The sequence below is a fragment of the Lynx canadensis genome, chromosome F2 (genome assembly GCF_007474595.2).
Source record: "Lynx canadensis isolate LIC74 chromosome F2, mLynCan4.pri.v2, whole genome shotgun sequence".
Lineage (NCBI taxonomy): Eukaryota > Metazoa > Chordata > Mammalia > Carnivora > Felidae > Lynx > Lynx canadensis.
The window spans coordinates 25,066,738-25,083,647 of NC_044320.2; the positions used below are offsets into that span (position 1 = coordinate 25,066,738).

At 39.2% G+C, this 16,910-nt stretch overlaps 1 protein-coding gene across 1 annotated transcript in view; it reads left to right on the top strand.

Annotated features, from left to right (window-relative positions):
- The first annotated feature begins 738 nt into the window (after nt 1-738).
- Nucleotides 739-16,910, top strand: part of CSMD3 (CUB and Sushi multiple domains 3) — a 1,276,067-nt gene continuing 1,259,895 nt past the window's right edge. The window contains 1 exon segment of the mRNA XM_030304305.1: nt 739-950. Coding sequence (XP_030160165.1) covers nt 773-950 — 178 coding nt within the window. The 5' untranslated portion in view covers nt 739-772.

A 16,910-nucleotide genomic window follows, 5' to 3' on the forward strand; every position in this document is an offset into this window, starting at 1 on the left:
GAAAGGGCGAACTATTTGGGGAAATGACTGGCTCCCTCTCCACCTCACCCCCGCCCTAGTCACGGATGAAATCGGTTTACCAAACCACAGAAACCTGATTACGGGCTCACACGTAGGCATTTGCATATGTAAATGCATGTGTGCAAATAAATTCGTCTCCGTGATCTTCTTTTTCAATTAAATCATGGGATAATAAATGCGAGACGCCTGCCTGAAATATACTGCAACTACAGTAGTAACACATGTCCCATTATAAGGACGTGGGCATCGATGGAGCCCGATTCGTTATCAGCATGGTTTCCCCAAAAGCAACACAGATCCTCCGATTAAAATATTCCTCAAACATGTTTCTGTATTCACAAGCTGCAATGGGGAGCTCACTAACATCATATTTCTCGGGCTGCTTTTACAGGCGGAATTGATCCATTCGGGGGGAAAAAGAAACCAAGCCCCTTAATTTCAAATATTGTGGGGAGTTTGTCAGAAAGCGGAGCTGGGCTTGAAGAAGCAGCTCACTAGTGGTTTCTGGTGGTTGCTATAACGAGCTAGAATTGAGGTAGATTTTGGTGGAGGGGAAAAAAAAGCACAGGAAAAGACAGAATCCAGAGTAGCAGAGACTTTGTGCCCCCGTTGGAGAGATGGTTGAGTCCTCGTCAAGGTTGCTGTGGTATCCCAGAAACACCATTCACTCCGAGCTGTGACCGCGCACCAACAACAGCAACAACTCCACTGCGCCGGGCTGAGGAGCAGGAATTAGGAGCTCGCGAATAATATGAAAGGGATCCGCAAAGGGGAAAGCCGAGCAAAGGAATCCAAACCCCGGGAGCCTGGCACCAGAAGATGCGCTAAATGTGGCCGCTTGGACTTCATCCTGATGAAGAAAATGGGGATTAAAAGTGGATTTACGTTTTGGAATCTCGTCTTTTTATTGACGGTGTCTTGTGTGAAAGGTAGGTCTGCTTTCGGGGGTCCCCCCTGTTTTGTATGTTGGTGAGCTGACTTGTCGCCGGAAAAAGGCTGGTAGCTTACTTTGCAATTTGCACCGATAAAATAATGATAATAATACTGAAGAAGGAGTTGATTCACAGCTCTCCCCCCCCCATAGGAAATGCATTTTGCTTGCCAGATTTGGCGTTCAATGCAGTGATTGAGCTTGTGCTCAATAAATATTCTTGCAGTATGCTCAAACGAATACGTGAGTTGGTTCGTATAGCCTCTAACTAGTGGATATCCAGGCAGAATTCCTCTGCAAGACTTTACTTGGTGGTGAGGATTACGTTGATTTCTACTGAAACCAGTGGGGTTTGATGCCTGGGCTAGAATATTTATATTAAAGACACTCGTGCAAACGCTTTTTAACCCTTTCAGGGCGCAAAGTTACTGACATACCAGGAATGTGCTGTTAAATGCATTAGGGCACAGGGGTCTTCCAAGCATCCCTCTACTAACACAAATGTCTGAATGCATATGTGAATTATTACTACGTGGGCTCTTGTGCATTGATAAATGGTAGAGGAGCTTCCCTGGGTCCTGTGGTAGAGGACTGGCTTAAAATGAGGCTTTAAAAGGGTCTGAGACGCCACGAAGTGTAAGGATCCACCTTTGGGGATGAATGAAGGTAGGAGGAAAGTCATTAGCTGACGACCAAAAAGAAAATCCCCAGCAAGTCTCGGCGTTCAGACAGGTAGAGTGAGTGTCACATGCACAGACAAGGGGAGGGGGTGGGTGGGATGTAAAATGTATTCCTAAGCAGGAAAGCAAGGGACAGTCGGAATCATTGGAAGCAAAGCTGTCCTCGGGGAGAAAATAGATCCCCAGTTCTGTTCCACAACTTCTCCTGCACCCTGCCGCCCATTAATTGCTGCAAAGAATACTCAGGAGATGTTTATGACTCATGCCATCGTTTTTGAAAAATCACCTCCCCATACTCATGGCAGCTCGAATAGATGCGATGGATGTCGCTTTCAGTGAAGCTAGTTCCAAATCTCGGGTGTCTTGTGTGTCGGGGGTGGGTGGGGGTGGAGGGTGGGGGGTGGGGGGTGTTTTGGCCCAGGCGCACCACGGCTGTCAACACAAACTGGACGCTTCTTCCTTTGTAAAGGAGTGCCTCTCTGAACCGCAATCGGGCCGCGTCTCTATGAAACAGTTTATTGTCCAGCTTGCAGCTGGCTGTCCCCCCACAGAAGGCAGTCCATTTGCATTCAGTGGAAATGATAATTCATGTTTTGGGTGGAGGGAGCTGGAGGGGTTACCTCTCCTTCTATTAGGAGCAACCACGGGTGGCATGTCTCGAATTTTAATTTACATCCCTAAATGCCAGGAAGTCGCCTCCGGTGTCTGTGGCAGCAACTGTCTTGTAATCCCAACCTGCTCCTTAAAGCTTGATTCCCCCCCCCCCCCGCCCTTTCCTGGAGCCTCCAGCGTAGCTCTAAGGCAAAACGCTTGTCCTCAGCGGCGTAACTACACTGCCTAGTGCACAAAACGTGTCTCGGGTTGCTTTTACAATGGGTTCGTTTCCGTCGCCGGCTCGACGTGCGAGGAGCCTCACATTTATGCTTAGTTCGTCTGCCACAGGGAGTCGGTGGTTCATGGATGGCCCTGGGGCTGACTGCTAGACGCGCGCTCCGCGTGGGGGAGGCGCAGGGAGGCAGCAGCAGGTCCAGGCACGAAAAAATGTTGGGGTGGCTCTTGCTAGAGGATGACCAGGGGTTAAGTGCGAGTTTTCATGTGATACCTGTTGAGCGAAAACACATTCGAGGGGCAGATGGGGGGAGGGAGTCTCCGAAGCAGGGCGAGCACGCCAGCCTGACAAACACCGAACCGCGCAGCCTGCAATTACCGCCCGGCTGCCCGCACCTACCGTATTTTCCGAATAAGACGCGCCACTGAAAGGAAGGGCGCGTTAATTTGGTTTAAATGGCACTGGAAACAGGACCCCTCTCCTCTCCTCACAGCTCCTGGACTTTGGACTGAGATCACTGGTCTCCACTGAGTATATTCCAGTTTGAGGGGCATTTGAGAAGGAGTGTGTCACACTCTGCTTTGGTCCCGTTCAAAACCATTTTTTTTTTTTTTTTTTTTTTTTTTGGAATTTAGATAACATTTAATGGTAATAAGATTCTTCTCCACTTACCTGCCACTCGGAAGATTTCCCCTATGTTTTACAACTTTGAACGCTGTCCTCAAATTCTGAGAAACAAACTTACATGGGCTGTATGCTTTAGACCTGTTCCCTAGCGGCGGGTGGTGCCTATCTTAACAGTTGCTTATCCTCCCCTTTCCCCTCTTCTTATTTTATTCTAATTTCACTTCAGTGAAAGGCTTTCCTCAAGGCTTTCCTAACACCGTGATTCCTGAAATCGCTTAAATGGTGTTCCCCCCAACGTCTATGCCCCAGTTTGTTTTCCACGCTGTTTCTTCTGGACGCTCAGGCCCACGGGAAAGCTCAGAACGGGGAGGCGTTTTAAGGGCTTTGCAGGTCCTATTCCAGGATAGCAGGAGTGTTCAGGAAGTCCGAGGTGCGCGGTTTTCCACGCGAAAAGCTCATGCCACAAGAATTCCACCTTCTGCCCATACTTTTCATCACTTCGTATCTCACCTCTGCCTGCAAACAGCGACAAAGAGGCTCAGTGGGAGGAAACGCCTCAGAGCAGAAGACAAAGTGGCCTTCTGTGGTAGGCCTGAACCGCTCCTATGGGGTTGAAATGACAGCCAGCCTTATCTGGCCATTTTATCTCCACTGTCAGGATCTCAAATAAAAGGTGGCCGACGGAGGACACTAAATTGGGGTGGGGAGCTGCTTAGACCCGATGCATGCCTATTTTAGGCTGTAACACACACACGCACATGCACGCTCGCGCGCAGTCAGGCAGAGGTTTCCGAAATGCAGCCTGCAGCTGCAGCTGCAGCGTGTCTGTTGAGGTTTCACTCAGATAGAAACTGTGAATCTCCTAGCCGTGCTGAAACGTCCCGCCCACGTAAGCAGACACTCGGGGCCACTTTCCCACGCTCCGTCTCGGGGGATCACGCAACCCTAGCAAAAGGTACCACGCAAAGCTGCAGGAACCGTACGAAGGTACCGGAAGGCACTGACCTCGGACGACAGGTGGGCTCCAGCCAGTGCGCTGCGTTCCACGCCCTGCGTCAGGGCGTACTTCCAGGGCCTCTGGCAGGCCCCGGACTTCGAGAAGGATCCACGTTTCTGCGTGCTCTGGGATTCCAAGGAGATATTACTCCCGACACAGAGCTCCTTCTGGAAGAGCGGGTTTCACACTCTCTTCAGCGAACTCAGAAGTGCCTTTCACGGAAGCCAGGGTGGCTGAGCCCCGAGGGAAGTCTCAGACCCTTGCGTGTCTTCGGGGACTGATAGCCTCGATACCCTCACTCCTCACCCTCGAGGCAACAGTGAGACCAGGCAGAAAATGTCCTGTCTTGAGGGGGCTTTTCAAAAGGGGGTGGAGTGAGTTAAAGACCTCACCCAACAATAAGAACAGCAAACAACCACCCCACCCCTCCATCGCAGCCATCAAAACCCTTCCCTTTAGTTTGGCACGTTTGAGTCTTGTGCTGGGAGGTAATATTTTGTGTTCGAGTTAGGGGTCCCGCTGCAGTTTGACCGGGTATCCTTCAGTCTTGTTGTTTGGGAATACTTAATTTCTTCTAGAAGGGCAGACTCCATGAAATTTCAAAGAACCATCAGAGGTTGAAACCGAGCGCCTCACTTGGCCTTGGTGCGTGCGTGTGTATTGTTGGGAGGAGGAGATCCACCTGGATTGACACCAACGGGCCTTCGGGAAGCCTCGGGAGCGTGTGGGCGCGTGGGTGTGGGTTCCGAGGTGGAAATGCGTGGCCGGTAACAGTGCGTTTATATTCTCCGAACTCTAGATGGTGGTGCTCTGGACACCGCTGTCGCGCTCTCCGGTGGGGGCACCGAGAAAACTCCCTTTCCCCAAGCTGACCGCCTCGCTCCCCTCACTCAAATTCTCCAGTGACAGGCGCCTAGGGAGTTCGAAAAACTCACTCTTGAGAGCAAGTAAACGGCCTGCTGCCCTTTTAGGATCCCTTCATCCCCACCCCAGCTCTCTGGCGGGGGGGGGGGGGGGGGGGGGGGGGGGGAGGGAAACAGGAGATAGTCCTGTTCAGGGTTCAGGAGGCACAAGGGTTTAGTTGGAACCTAGGGGAAAAGGCAGAAATGAAACAGCATGGGGTCATCCAAGTCACCGTGTGGTCCTCTACCAGCGCCGCTGGAATGGCCAGCTCAGGGCTAAAAGCTGGAGGCACAAGGGGGTTGCAGCACATTGCAGAGTAACAATGAAGCAGGACGACTGAAGAAAGATGGGCTCAGGCATCAGGCGAATTCCCTTCCCCATGAACACGTGCTTGACACCACCTACTTGCTAAGCCAACCCAATTTGCCGCCCAGAAAAGGGTTGAGCAGCTCCCAGAATTCTGAGCTGAACTTCCCCTTGGACATTTACCTCCTAGAAATTGTTCTGAAAGGTCATTTTGCAGCACCGTGTTTTCCGGAATCTTCGGTGTTGGGGGACTGGCGAGGGGCTGAGGGGAAGGCTGCATCAAGCCAGTGTAAGAAATGTGTGTGAGCAGAAATAATTCAGGAGCAGGTTTCAGCCCCTTGCAAACTTAATGCCAGCTTCTTTGAGATCCTTCAAGGAATAAAGGCATGGAATTACTCAATAAAGTACTCTAGGAGCATAGACTTAGTTGCAGGAGTTGTTCTTACTCTTCATGATATTAATTAGCCTTACTATTTGTGGGACAGTGGAATAGAATCTGGAGTATACATGTCTTTTCCTTGAACACACAGTTTAGTATCTAAGGAAACATGAAATAATAAAGCAACAGCAAATGGCATCTATACATGATTCTAAATGTAGTAAAACTCAATCACAAGTGGGATATAGAAGAGGTAGAGCAATTACTAATGTCTTTGTACTCATGTGGGAACCTTCCAATGCAAGGTATTTGCCTAAGATCTCAAATACAAATACCTGAAAGATACTAAACTGAACTTTAGTGGTCTCCGACTTATTTCTGTGTACCAAAAAATGACTTCCTTCTACTTAATATCAGGGTCTCCAGAAATGGCTTCAATATTTTGTCCACTTTGAAAAATTACTGGAAGGCACCCAACAAGGTGTCTACTAAGGAACCTGTTACTTTAGATTACTTTAGGCAACATGACTGTTTGAGAAAATATGCCATTTTGTACTTTAAAGTCCAGTGTTTGAAAGATTAGAAGTAAAATGATTGTAAAAGAAATTAGAAAAAATGTGTAGGATTAAGAAAATGTGTGAGATACAAATAAAACTTGAGGTCATTTTGTCTATAGATCCATTTAAACATAGCTTCCCTTTGTACCTCTTTCCTCTCTTACCTTTACTCATAGGACAGTGTAGTTTATGGACACAGTGGCAGTTCTGATTTGAATTCTGGATGGGGTCTATTAAGGATGTTAGGACAGACACGACTGTTACCAAATTCATCTTTTCTCTTAGAGTGAGCAGGTGGGTGATGCATGTTATTTTCCAAAGAGATCAATTTTCATGTCTACAAGATTTTCTCAGAACTGGGCCTCTTATAAGGCTCTCATTCTCATCAGGAATATCACTTCTACAAATGTCACTGAGAAAAATCAATTTGTTGAATACCTTCCAGTATTCAGGGGTCTCACGGCTGATGGTCATCCTTTGGTCTCTCAAACTTCCAATCTTGTAGCCATCAAATGTATTTCATGCCATCAAGTCCTTTGCTAAGCTATTGCTTGGTGCTGGTTGAAGCTTCCAAGGAGTAATATTTTCTATATAATCATGGCCTATTGACAACAACCCTATCTGAAATCTCCTCTAAAAAAAGTCTACAACATTAGAGTCATACAGCTTATAGTTGAATTATATCAGTGGTAATCACGTGGTATTAGATATCGCAATGTTATTCTATCAGTTTTTAAATACTTGCACTGCAGTGATTTTCAAAGTGTTCCTGAACAAATAACATCAGTATCCTCTGAAAACTTGTTAGGAATATGAATTCTCAGGTGCCCACCCTAGGCCCTGAGACAGATACCCTGGTAGGTGGGCACAGACATTAGTGTTTTTAATAAGTCATCCAGATAATTCTGATGTGCTCTATGGTTTGAGACCCACTACAATAAAGAGCAAGAGTTCTCGAGCTATGAGACCTAAAGTCAAATAATAATTTTGCCAAGCAGTTATGTTTGCACTAGCAACTCAACTTTCCTAAACTCAGTTCCATTATCTACACACACACACACACACACACACACACACATACACCCAAAAGAGTTTGTACCATATCAGCAGGTCTATACGGAAAGGGAGATTATATATTTAACATATATGGTATCTGACACTGGTAGCTATCATTAGTATTATTCAACGCACATTCATGTGCAAAGCCAGTGTGAATTCCCTCATACTTCAACCCTAACTTGTAGCCCTAACTTGTACATAGCAGCAAATAAAAAAATGTGGCATCTTCTTACTAGCTATTATTTCACGTTGGCCATATTCCCAGTCTATTATACATTGGAGAAACACTTTGAAACTTCTGCTCATCATACTTAATACAGTTACTTCAGGACCTAGCACCATGTAACAGGGGCAGACCCATAGCTTAAAAAAGTTACCCCTGTTCCTGGGCTAATCCCATTCCCTACATAGGAACTTTAATTTAATATCAATTGATTAATAATACCTACTGAACTTGATGATTCATCTTGTCACAAATTGTGATATTTTACAGGGCTGGGCAAGTTCTTAAATATAACTAGTTAACTGCTCTTATTTTATCCGGGAAATGCACATGCCTAAAAAGGGCAAGTGATTTTTACTAGGTAAGAAAGTTCATTAGCTCTAGAACTGAGACAAGACCATCTGGCATTCAAGTTCATGTTCAACTCTCTTTCTACTATATCTTCTCAGTTTTAACAGAGTTTGCTTAGATGACATCAATGGAGACGATCACAAAGGTTAATATTTATGTACCATGTATCAATAAGTACCATATAAAAATATTAGTGATTATATAATATATATACATATAATATATATGTTTTGTTATAATTTTTAGAAATTGTCAACCACTTGTTTTGCAGGCGAAAAAACGAAACAATTTTTGAATGAAAATATTTTCTGAGGCTGATATAATATGTACATCAGAGAAATAACTAGTCATATCTTCAATAAAATCTATACAAGTCTTACAAGTCTATAAAAATAAAATCAGTGTATTGTTTTTTTATGTCTCATAAAGAACTTTAAGCAAGAGTATTTAAAATTAAATTCTTATTTATTTCTTATAATCTAGACACAACTTCTTATTTATAAGCTTTTCAATCTAGAAAATCTGTTCTGAGTTTATTCTCATGTTTTAATTATGTTTAAGCCATATTAGCATAAAATTTATGCAGCCCCTCTCATCTGCACTTACATCACAGATTTCTCTCAGGTGATCTATTTAAGACAATGGTGTCGTTCAAAACAGTACCATATAAATAATAGTACACTTGAGAAATATTAATAGTATAAGAACAATTGATAATGTTAGAGATTATCTTCAATTTTAGTGATATATGAAATATTTAAACTCTTTCTAAGATATAAGTAAATTTTCCAAAATAATGAATACTACTAAATTTGAGGTGTTTAAATGTTCAGAAAGTGACTGAAATATATAAAAAGTAATGAGTGATTCTCTTAAAAACCAAGTTTTGAATGTTCAAAGTTATAACTTCCTTTGTGTTACGTTAGCAGATTTTAAAGGAGTATTTATGATTATATAGTTTTAATGATAAAGTTTTTTCTTAACTATGACATGTTTTAAAATACGGTTGGATACCACTTTGAAAGGAAATTTATAAGTGGAAAAATTCTGCAGAAATGGATTTAATAAATCTCAAAAATCTAGGACTATGCTGTACTTTTCCACTAGACTAAATCCATCAGATTGACTCCATAATGCTGAGAGGTGCTTCCTATAGAGACAGGACATAAGACACTGTTATGTTTGGGGAAATATTACCAAGATAGCATTCTTTGTTTTATCTTTTTTTTAATGTAGAAATCTCTGTTAAAGTATATTGTTTACATTTTAAACAGTGGTTCTCTACCTCATTTTCCTGCTTTGAATTCTAAAAAGCATCTTGCTAGATGGCTGTTATCTCCTATGTACAGATTATTATCTCCATCTACAAATTATCCACATTTCCTGAAGCCAGAGATGTACAATGACTTTCCATGAGCATAAGGTTAGCTAGTTGTTGAGTGAAATCTGAAATGAGAAGGCATTCAGAAACTCATCAACGTATTAAAAGTTGAAACTATAAGTGACTAGCTTACTAATTAAACTTCATTCTTAGGAAAAACCTGAGACCTTGAGAATTTAATTTAAAAGAAAGGCTAAAATTAATATTCAGTATATACATACATACTAGGTATGTAAACCTATATAATCTCACAGTTACATAATACATAAATTCTGTATTAAAATCTTCAACATTTTTTCCTTAAGTTGCCTAAAATTATTCTTTTAATGATCCTGTATGACAGATGTGAAAGATACTTTTAGTTTTATAAGCAATAGTGAGTGAAGTAAATGCACAATAATACACAAGTATGTCACTATAAGATAGATATAAAACTATTTGGTGCATTAAACACACACACACACACACACACACACACACACACACACACACAGAACCAAAATTTATAATCCTTGGATCCTAACCCAATACTCTTGAGTAAAACATAAAATTTATGAATGTAGATGATTTTATGAACTTCACAAATAATATTTGGATGTAAAATTGTTTACGAATTGTATTGTAAACCATGGCAAATAAATTTGTTCCATTTGGTACCTTAATCTTCCATTCAGTTCTATAGAATTTTAATGATGTGAAAGTTCTTGTATCTAGTCTAGTGTCTAATAGTCAGGGAATGTGCATCAGATTTATTTGTCAGGGCAAAGGAATACACTTTAAAAAATCATATCTAAGCTCTATCCACATAGTCTACTTCATTCCATCATTACATCCTAACTAAATGTACGAGCATAGCTACATAAAGAAGAGACAGGTCAGAGCAATGAAGTGACTTGCCAAGATTTAGAGTGTATAAAACAGTCTTTAAATTCCCTATCAGGGGCTCCTGGTGGCTCAGGCGGTTAAGCACCCACCTCATGATATCAGCTCAGGTCGTGATCTCCAGATGGTGAAATTGAGCCAGGCTTCAGGCTCTATGCTGACTGTGTGGAGCCTGCTTGGGATTCTCTCTCCCTCTCTCTCTCTCTCTCTCTGCCCCTCCCTAATTGCACATGCTCATGTGGTATCTCTCTCTCTCTTTCTCTAAATGAATGAATGAATGAATGCATGAATGAATGAATAAATAAATTCCCTGTCCAGTACATGTCTCTCTTCACATAATCCTAATTGGTTTATGGGAATAAATATCCCTGAGAGGAAAGACCACTCTCTAACCGAAATCATGACCAGATCTAAGCAGTACTTCCCGAAGTAATCATGTAGAGAGACACAGAGACCTAAATGAAATAATATTGGTGAGAAACAGCATTCCATTTAAAGATTAACATAGAAATTAAATAGGGGCACTGAAATATACACCATCATCTACAAAAGAAAAAAAATACACCTATGTATGTAGTAAACTATACTCAAGTACTCAAAATTACTGTTACCTTTTTTTGTGAAGGTGATAAAATTTATTTTTATATGTAACAAAAATACTTTTGTCCTTTGTGAACTTTGACTCTTCCAATATAAACTAGCCTTTTTCTTACTTGCATTATTAAAATTTTCTTTGTGGATATACTTTTAGAGACCTCATTTTAAACCATGTTTTTACTTTTAAAGCTCAGGTATCTTAAAAATACCTTCATATGGATTATTCATAGAGTAAGCTTATTACATTGGATACCTTTTAATGGAATATCCTTATTTAAAATAATTTTGTATCTTACAACAGCTAGATGTAGATTTCTCCAAAGTTGGCAAAAGTCAGGGATAAAAGTACACCCAAAATGCGTCTCCTACTCTCTTGCCTAAAATTATGCATTCCCAAATTTTATTTAATGTTGGAAATTGACTATCAACCAATTTCTCCATTTTAAAATTGATTATATTATAATAATTCACTTCAGCTTATTGAAATTTTAAGTTACAAACTGACATATTTTTTTTTTCTTGATCCTGGTGATGGGAAGGGGAAACTGATAATTAAAATTCCTTTTCTTGGGCTTGTTCACATTCCCATTAGCCCCTTGTTTCTCTTTCACAGTTACTTAATAAAATTATCAGCTCTGTTTTATTGTTTTATATTATTCTAATTTCTCAAATATTAGCTTTCTAGAGGGACATATCTTTTACTTTTTGTTTGCTTATTTACACTATAAGTACTGTCTGATTTCAAAGAAACCTGTAGAAAAAAAAACGTTAATTTCATTTCCTCTTACAATACCATAATAGGCACCTGAGATCTACCAACCAGTCAATAATTTAAACATATACTTTTAAGTTGTATTTTATCATGAGTGTGTTAATATAGAGAAGTGAATATGAATCTAGGCTGTTGCTATTCTACTAAAACATAGTAAGATACTGTTACAAGACTTCAACTTCAGGTAATTTGTAAGTTTTAGAAATGACTTTAGTTTTAATATACAAAGTAGATTTCCATATATAGGAATGACTCTTTCAAATCTGTGATTGGAGGTGTAATTTGAATTTTCCCCCAAATGTTTGTAATGTATTTATGCTGATCTAACTGCATGTTCTAATATTGAACTCTGTGTTGCTAAAAGCTGCATTTGCAAGATAACGGATCAAAGTTAGGAGAGGAGGCAGAATAAATACAATTAAATCTCTTGGAGATGAAACGTGCTACCTTGGATTTATTGGCTCCGTGCTCCAACTGACTGAACTATATAGTCTAGACAAAATATTTACTCAGCGTTCACATATATGGAGAAACTCCGAGTTAAGGTTTTTTGGCTGATGTCTAAATCAAAACAGCTGAACTGATTCAAATGTTTTGTGTAAACAAATTTGCATCCATGCTGCTAATTTGTGTGCCAACTTACAGCTTCATAGTTTCTAAGATGATGGAGATGATAAACCCTCTTAAATAAAGTTTGCAACAGAAATGTTGACAGGCCTATGGTTGCCTGTATTGAGTTCATGTGCAATGGTTTCTTCATGGCTTTCAAAGAAAAATTTTCATCTATAAATCCAACTAGTACTTGATTGCTCTTTTATCTGTTAAATCTTTCCAGAGGAGGCCACGGAGAAACTCTTAAAATCAATTTTCTAGCAACGTTCCAGGAAATCTTTAATACCTATGTTAGTTTGGCAGTGTTCATTAATATATTAAGAGATGAAAATCAGAAGTGACAATTTGAACTTAATTTTTAAATATTGCCAATATGCAAGTCCTTAGAAATTAACCATTTTTCAATATGTTGAAGATTACTACTTATTTTACCTGTTCTTGCATAGATTATTGAAATCTCCCTATTTTAGAAAAACTATATTCTAATTATGTAATTCCTTCAAAAGCAAAATTCTCAGAGGCCTCGAAAGCCATTGGAAGATGTTAGACATATTAGGTTATATCTTGTGCTGTTTCACGTAAATATTACCCGAAATGTTTGCATCATTTTCTTTGGTCTAAAGTTCAGTTTGGTTTAGTAAGCCTTTTGTTAGAACAGTATTATTTTGAATTAAATACTCTAGCCTTGACACAGTTTAATTTAGGAGTTGTGAAAGAGACTGAGATCAGTAGATTTCATATTCACAGAAATAATCAGTAGTGTATTTATCAGTTCCAGGACTCAGTAATACATTCCTTCACCGATCAATCATTTATTGAGGGCCAATATGTGTCAATATGTTTAGGATACAGAGATGAAGATCTAGTCACTACCCTAAAACAAGACACTCTTTATGTTGAAGTAGGTTTCCTGTGAACATAATAGCAAAACAATCTAGTTATTGTAAAATTGTTTAGCTCTTCAATGGGATTCTCTTATCATAAAATATCAATATAGTTCATACCACCTTTATTTATTTATCCTACATATTAAATCTTTATCCTATCACAGGTGAGTATTAACATCCTACACACATTGAAACTTCCCAATGGAAACTTCCCATTCTGTGATCTAATCTAACGTAATTTTGCCTTGTAAATTTCAATTTAAAATGTTTATTGACTCCTATCTGTTCAGCCAACTGATATTAACTAGTTTATCCAGTATCAATGAAGATCTCACGTTTTTTTCTATAACAGTATTTGTAGAGAGATTTTGTGATCAGCAAATTGTTCTTACCCATTTTTTCCCTGTTAGTTCCTGCCTCAGAACTCCTCACTGGCTTGTTAAATCTTTCAAATTAAAAAAAAAATTATGTTTTATTTATTTTTGAGACAGAGAGAGAGGGAGAGAGAGCGAACGAGTGGGGGAGGGGCAGAGAGAGAAGGAGACACAGAATCTAAAGCAGGCTCCAGGCTCTGAACGGTCAGCACAGAGGCCAATGTGGGGCTTGAACTCAAGAACCATGAGATCATGACCTGAGCTGAAGTCGGACACTTAAAGGACTGAGGACTGAGCCACCCAGGTGCCTCGATGCTTTTCAAATCTACATTGTAATCTCTGCCCCTTCATTTAGTGATGCACAAAAATAAGCCTTGAGCCAAGGTCAACACATGCAAAGGGAAAAACAAATAATTACATATAAATATAACAGATTCTATCGTAGTTTTCTGTTTTTTATTTTTTGTCTTTATTGGAGACCTATGTAAGTAGATTGTTTTTTGCATTGCTTTGTTTTTAGTTTGTGATTTAAAGAGCAATAGAAGGATGTATTGATAGTTTAGTAAGAAATACTGGCATTGGAAAATACCAATTTTGCTACATAGGAGTTAAGTAGAATGATCTATCTTTACAAGGTTAGAACATTCTCTAAATTTGATCTTGTATTTTACATTTTCCTCACCACCCCCCCGGAATTCAAACTTTGATGAGTCATATTATTTTAACGTTTGCACAAACATTGTGCTTCGTGATTGCCATCTCCCTCTCAATTTTCACATTCCAGAAACCTCACTTTTTTTGTGATCTAATGAAGATTTAATGTGTATGAAACCAGATTTCATGTTTATTAATACAACACATATAAAGGGTTTTTTTCTATTTCTATGCTTCAAAATGTTGACTATTAATGAAAGATCAAAACCAAGCATTCCCATTAAGTATGCAAATTGCTATCTACTGTGCTTGCTTAGATTACTTCAGCGAAAAAAGTAAATCTAGAAGCTTGAGATAAAACAGCTTTGGGTAACGTGAATTGTTTTATTTAACTTGGTACAACTAAAAGAGGGAATAATGTGAACCCCATTGAATTTCTAACACTCTCCACAATACATAGCATTAGCTTCATTTATTAAGATCCCATACTAATGCATGGGAGTTAATTTGCAGGATATGCTGATCTGGTTCCACCAACACCTCAAAACCCACATCTAAGCTCCTTCCTTTCTTTGATATAACAAAGAAAAAAGCAGTCCTTTTAGATTTCACAAAGCTTTATTATACAAAGGACCCTGCACTGCCTTTCTATTCATTTTGTTTTTCCTTCTTAAGTTCCAACTCTTTTTTTCTTTCAAAGTATTAATGATAATTTACATATAACAACTGTGTCATAACATGGACTGTTTGTTCAAGATGCAAGGGGGAGGTTTTCATGCTGGCTTGTTTATTGTCAGTACACAAGAAAATCTGAGAAGCCACCTATAAGATATATACCAAGCCTTCATGATAACTATGAAAATGGCTACAGTTAGTTGAGATCAGAGTTTGAAACAAGTATCTGCTAACTCAGCTAGTACTGAGAAGGGTGTTTGGTTCAAAGATGCAACCATTGCACACACTTCAAGTATTCTCTAAACCCCAAATTAAACACAATGAACAAAATTGTGTTAATAGTGTGGATAAACGCAGGGTAAAATAAGAAGTATATGCATTTTTAGTAATTATATCTTTAAGCAAAAATATTCACAATTTATGAATTATTTCTTCTGTACTTCGTTTCAATTTTTATAATAGTCCATTTTACATGTGAAAACACTTCCCTCTGTAAGGTAAGTCATTAGGTGTTTCTATTTTTTTAAGTAAAGTTTGTAGTCTTTTTTTTTTTAAGTTTATTTATTTTGAGAGAGCGTGGTGGGGAGGGGCAGAGAGAGATGAATAGTGAGAGAGTCCCAAGCAGGCTCCAAGCTCTGAGCTGTCAGCACAGAGCCCAACGTGGGGCTCAAACTCATGAACCGTGAGATCATGACCTGAGCCGAGATCAAGAGTTGGATGCTTAACTGACAGAGCCACCCAGGTGTTCCTAGGTACTTCTATTTTATCTGATTCTTCACTTCCTTTCTCATCTTCATGGCAGGAAAAGAAACTGAAGTTCCTGGTCCACTACTGTAGACTGTGAGTGCCTCTCATTTAAGCATCTCTATTTGGAGTGTTTGATAGACTTAGCTCCTTTTTAAATTTGAGGAAACAATTTAGGAAGAGGAAATTAGCTCACTTGTGGAGAAGAATCGGGCCCAAACCCTGACCGCTCAGCTCCAAACCTTCCCTGCTCTTTTCATCACACCAAACAGGATTTCATCAACTTTGAGGATAAGAAACAATTCTGAGATTGAGATGAATTCTGAATTCTTTCACATGGATAAGGTTATTTCTTTTCTGGAGTGACTACTTCTGAACATAGAACAATTTATTTTACATGCTTCAAGATGAAGGGAAGGCAACAGAAACAGGAGAAGTCAGGGGTAACAATTTAGAAAGGTCAGGCTGGTTATGTTGCCGGAGGGACAGTGCTCATGTTAGCATTTGGACATGCTTTGTTGAATCCTTTATTAAGTTATAGTTTGTTGTTAGAATGGAAAAAATATGTATTGTGGAAAAAACTTAGGTGTTATGATCCCATAGTTAGGTATTGTATTTAATGTTCCTCGATAATTGGGGTTTTTTGTTTTGTTTTGTTTTGCTTTTGCTTTTCTTTTTACAAATTAAAATAGAAGGGAACCTTAACTGTAATGTGTGTTTAAGGTCTCATTTCACATTTACTTTTATTCTTTATATTCAGTAACTCAGACCTCATGGAAAACTTTGTGAATTTATTAAAATGTAAAAGAAACAAATCATGTTTCTTTAAATCATGACACATTGTATTAAAAAGAATACTTCAAAAAATCTTAAATTACCTACCACAGAATCTCCATACCTAACTTAGTTCCTTATAAACAGAGTAGCACTCAATAAACATTTGGGGACTTGAATTGGATTACAGTTAATTGAATTCATTAATTTAGTTTAGGTCCAATCTGTACTCAGAAAAATCAATCTATATTGCCCAAATCTTTCAGCTGTTATATAGTTCATGTTTCTCACTCTGTTAATGGTGGCTACAGATACCTAGGAAATAACATAATTTATTTAAAAAAACTGTATAGCTATTCAGTATGTAAAAGTATGAGTCACCTTTGCTACTTTTACTTTTGAATATATAATTGTTTCTTTTACTTGAACAATGTGCATTAAAGTTCCTAACCTCAAAATATCAATATCACTCTCTCCATTATCATTACAGTAAGAATCCAAGAAATGTACTGAGCCCTGATAAATTACCCTTGCTATCAGAAAGAACTGTTCATTATGAGGTACTTTCAGAACATATTTTCAAGTAATGCTCAATATATTGGGGAGTAAATGAAGTTTGGAAACACTTATTATAATTCTCAGTCTCTAATTTGATAGAATAGAAGGTGGATTCTAATCCCAGCTACATGCTTACT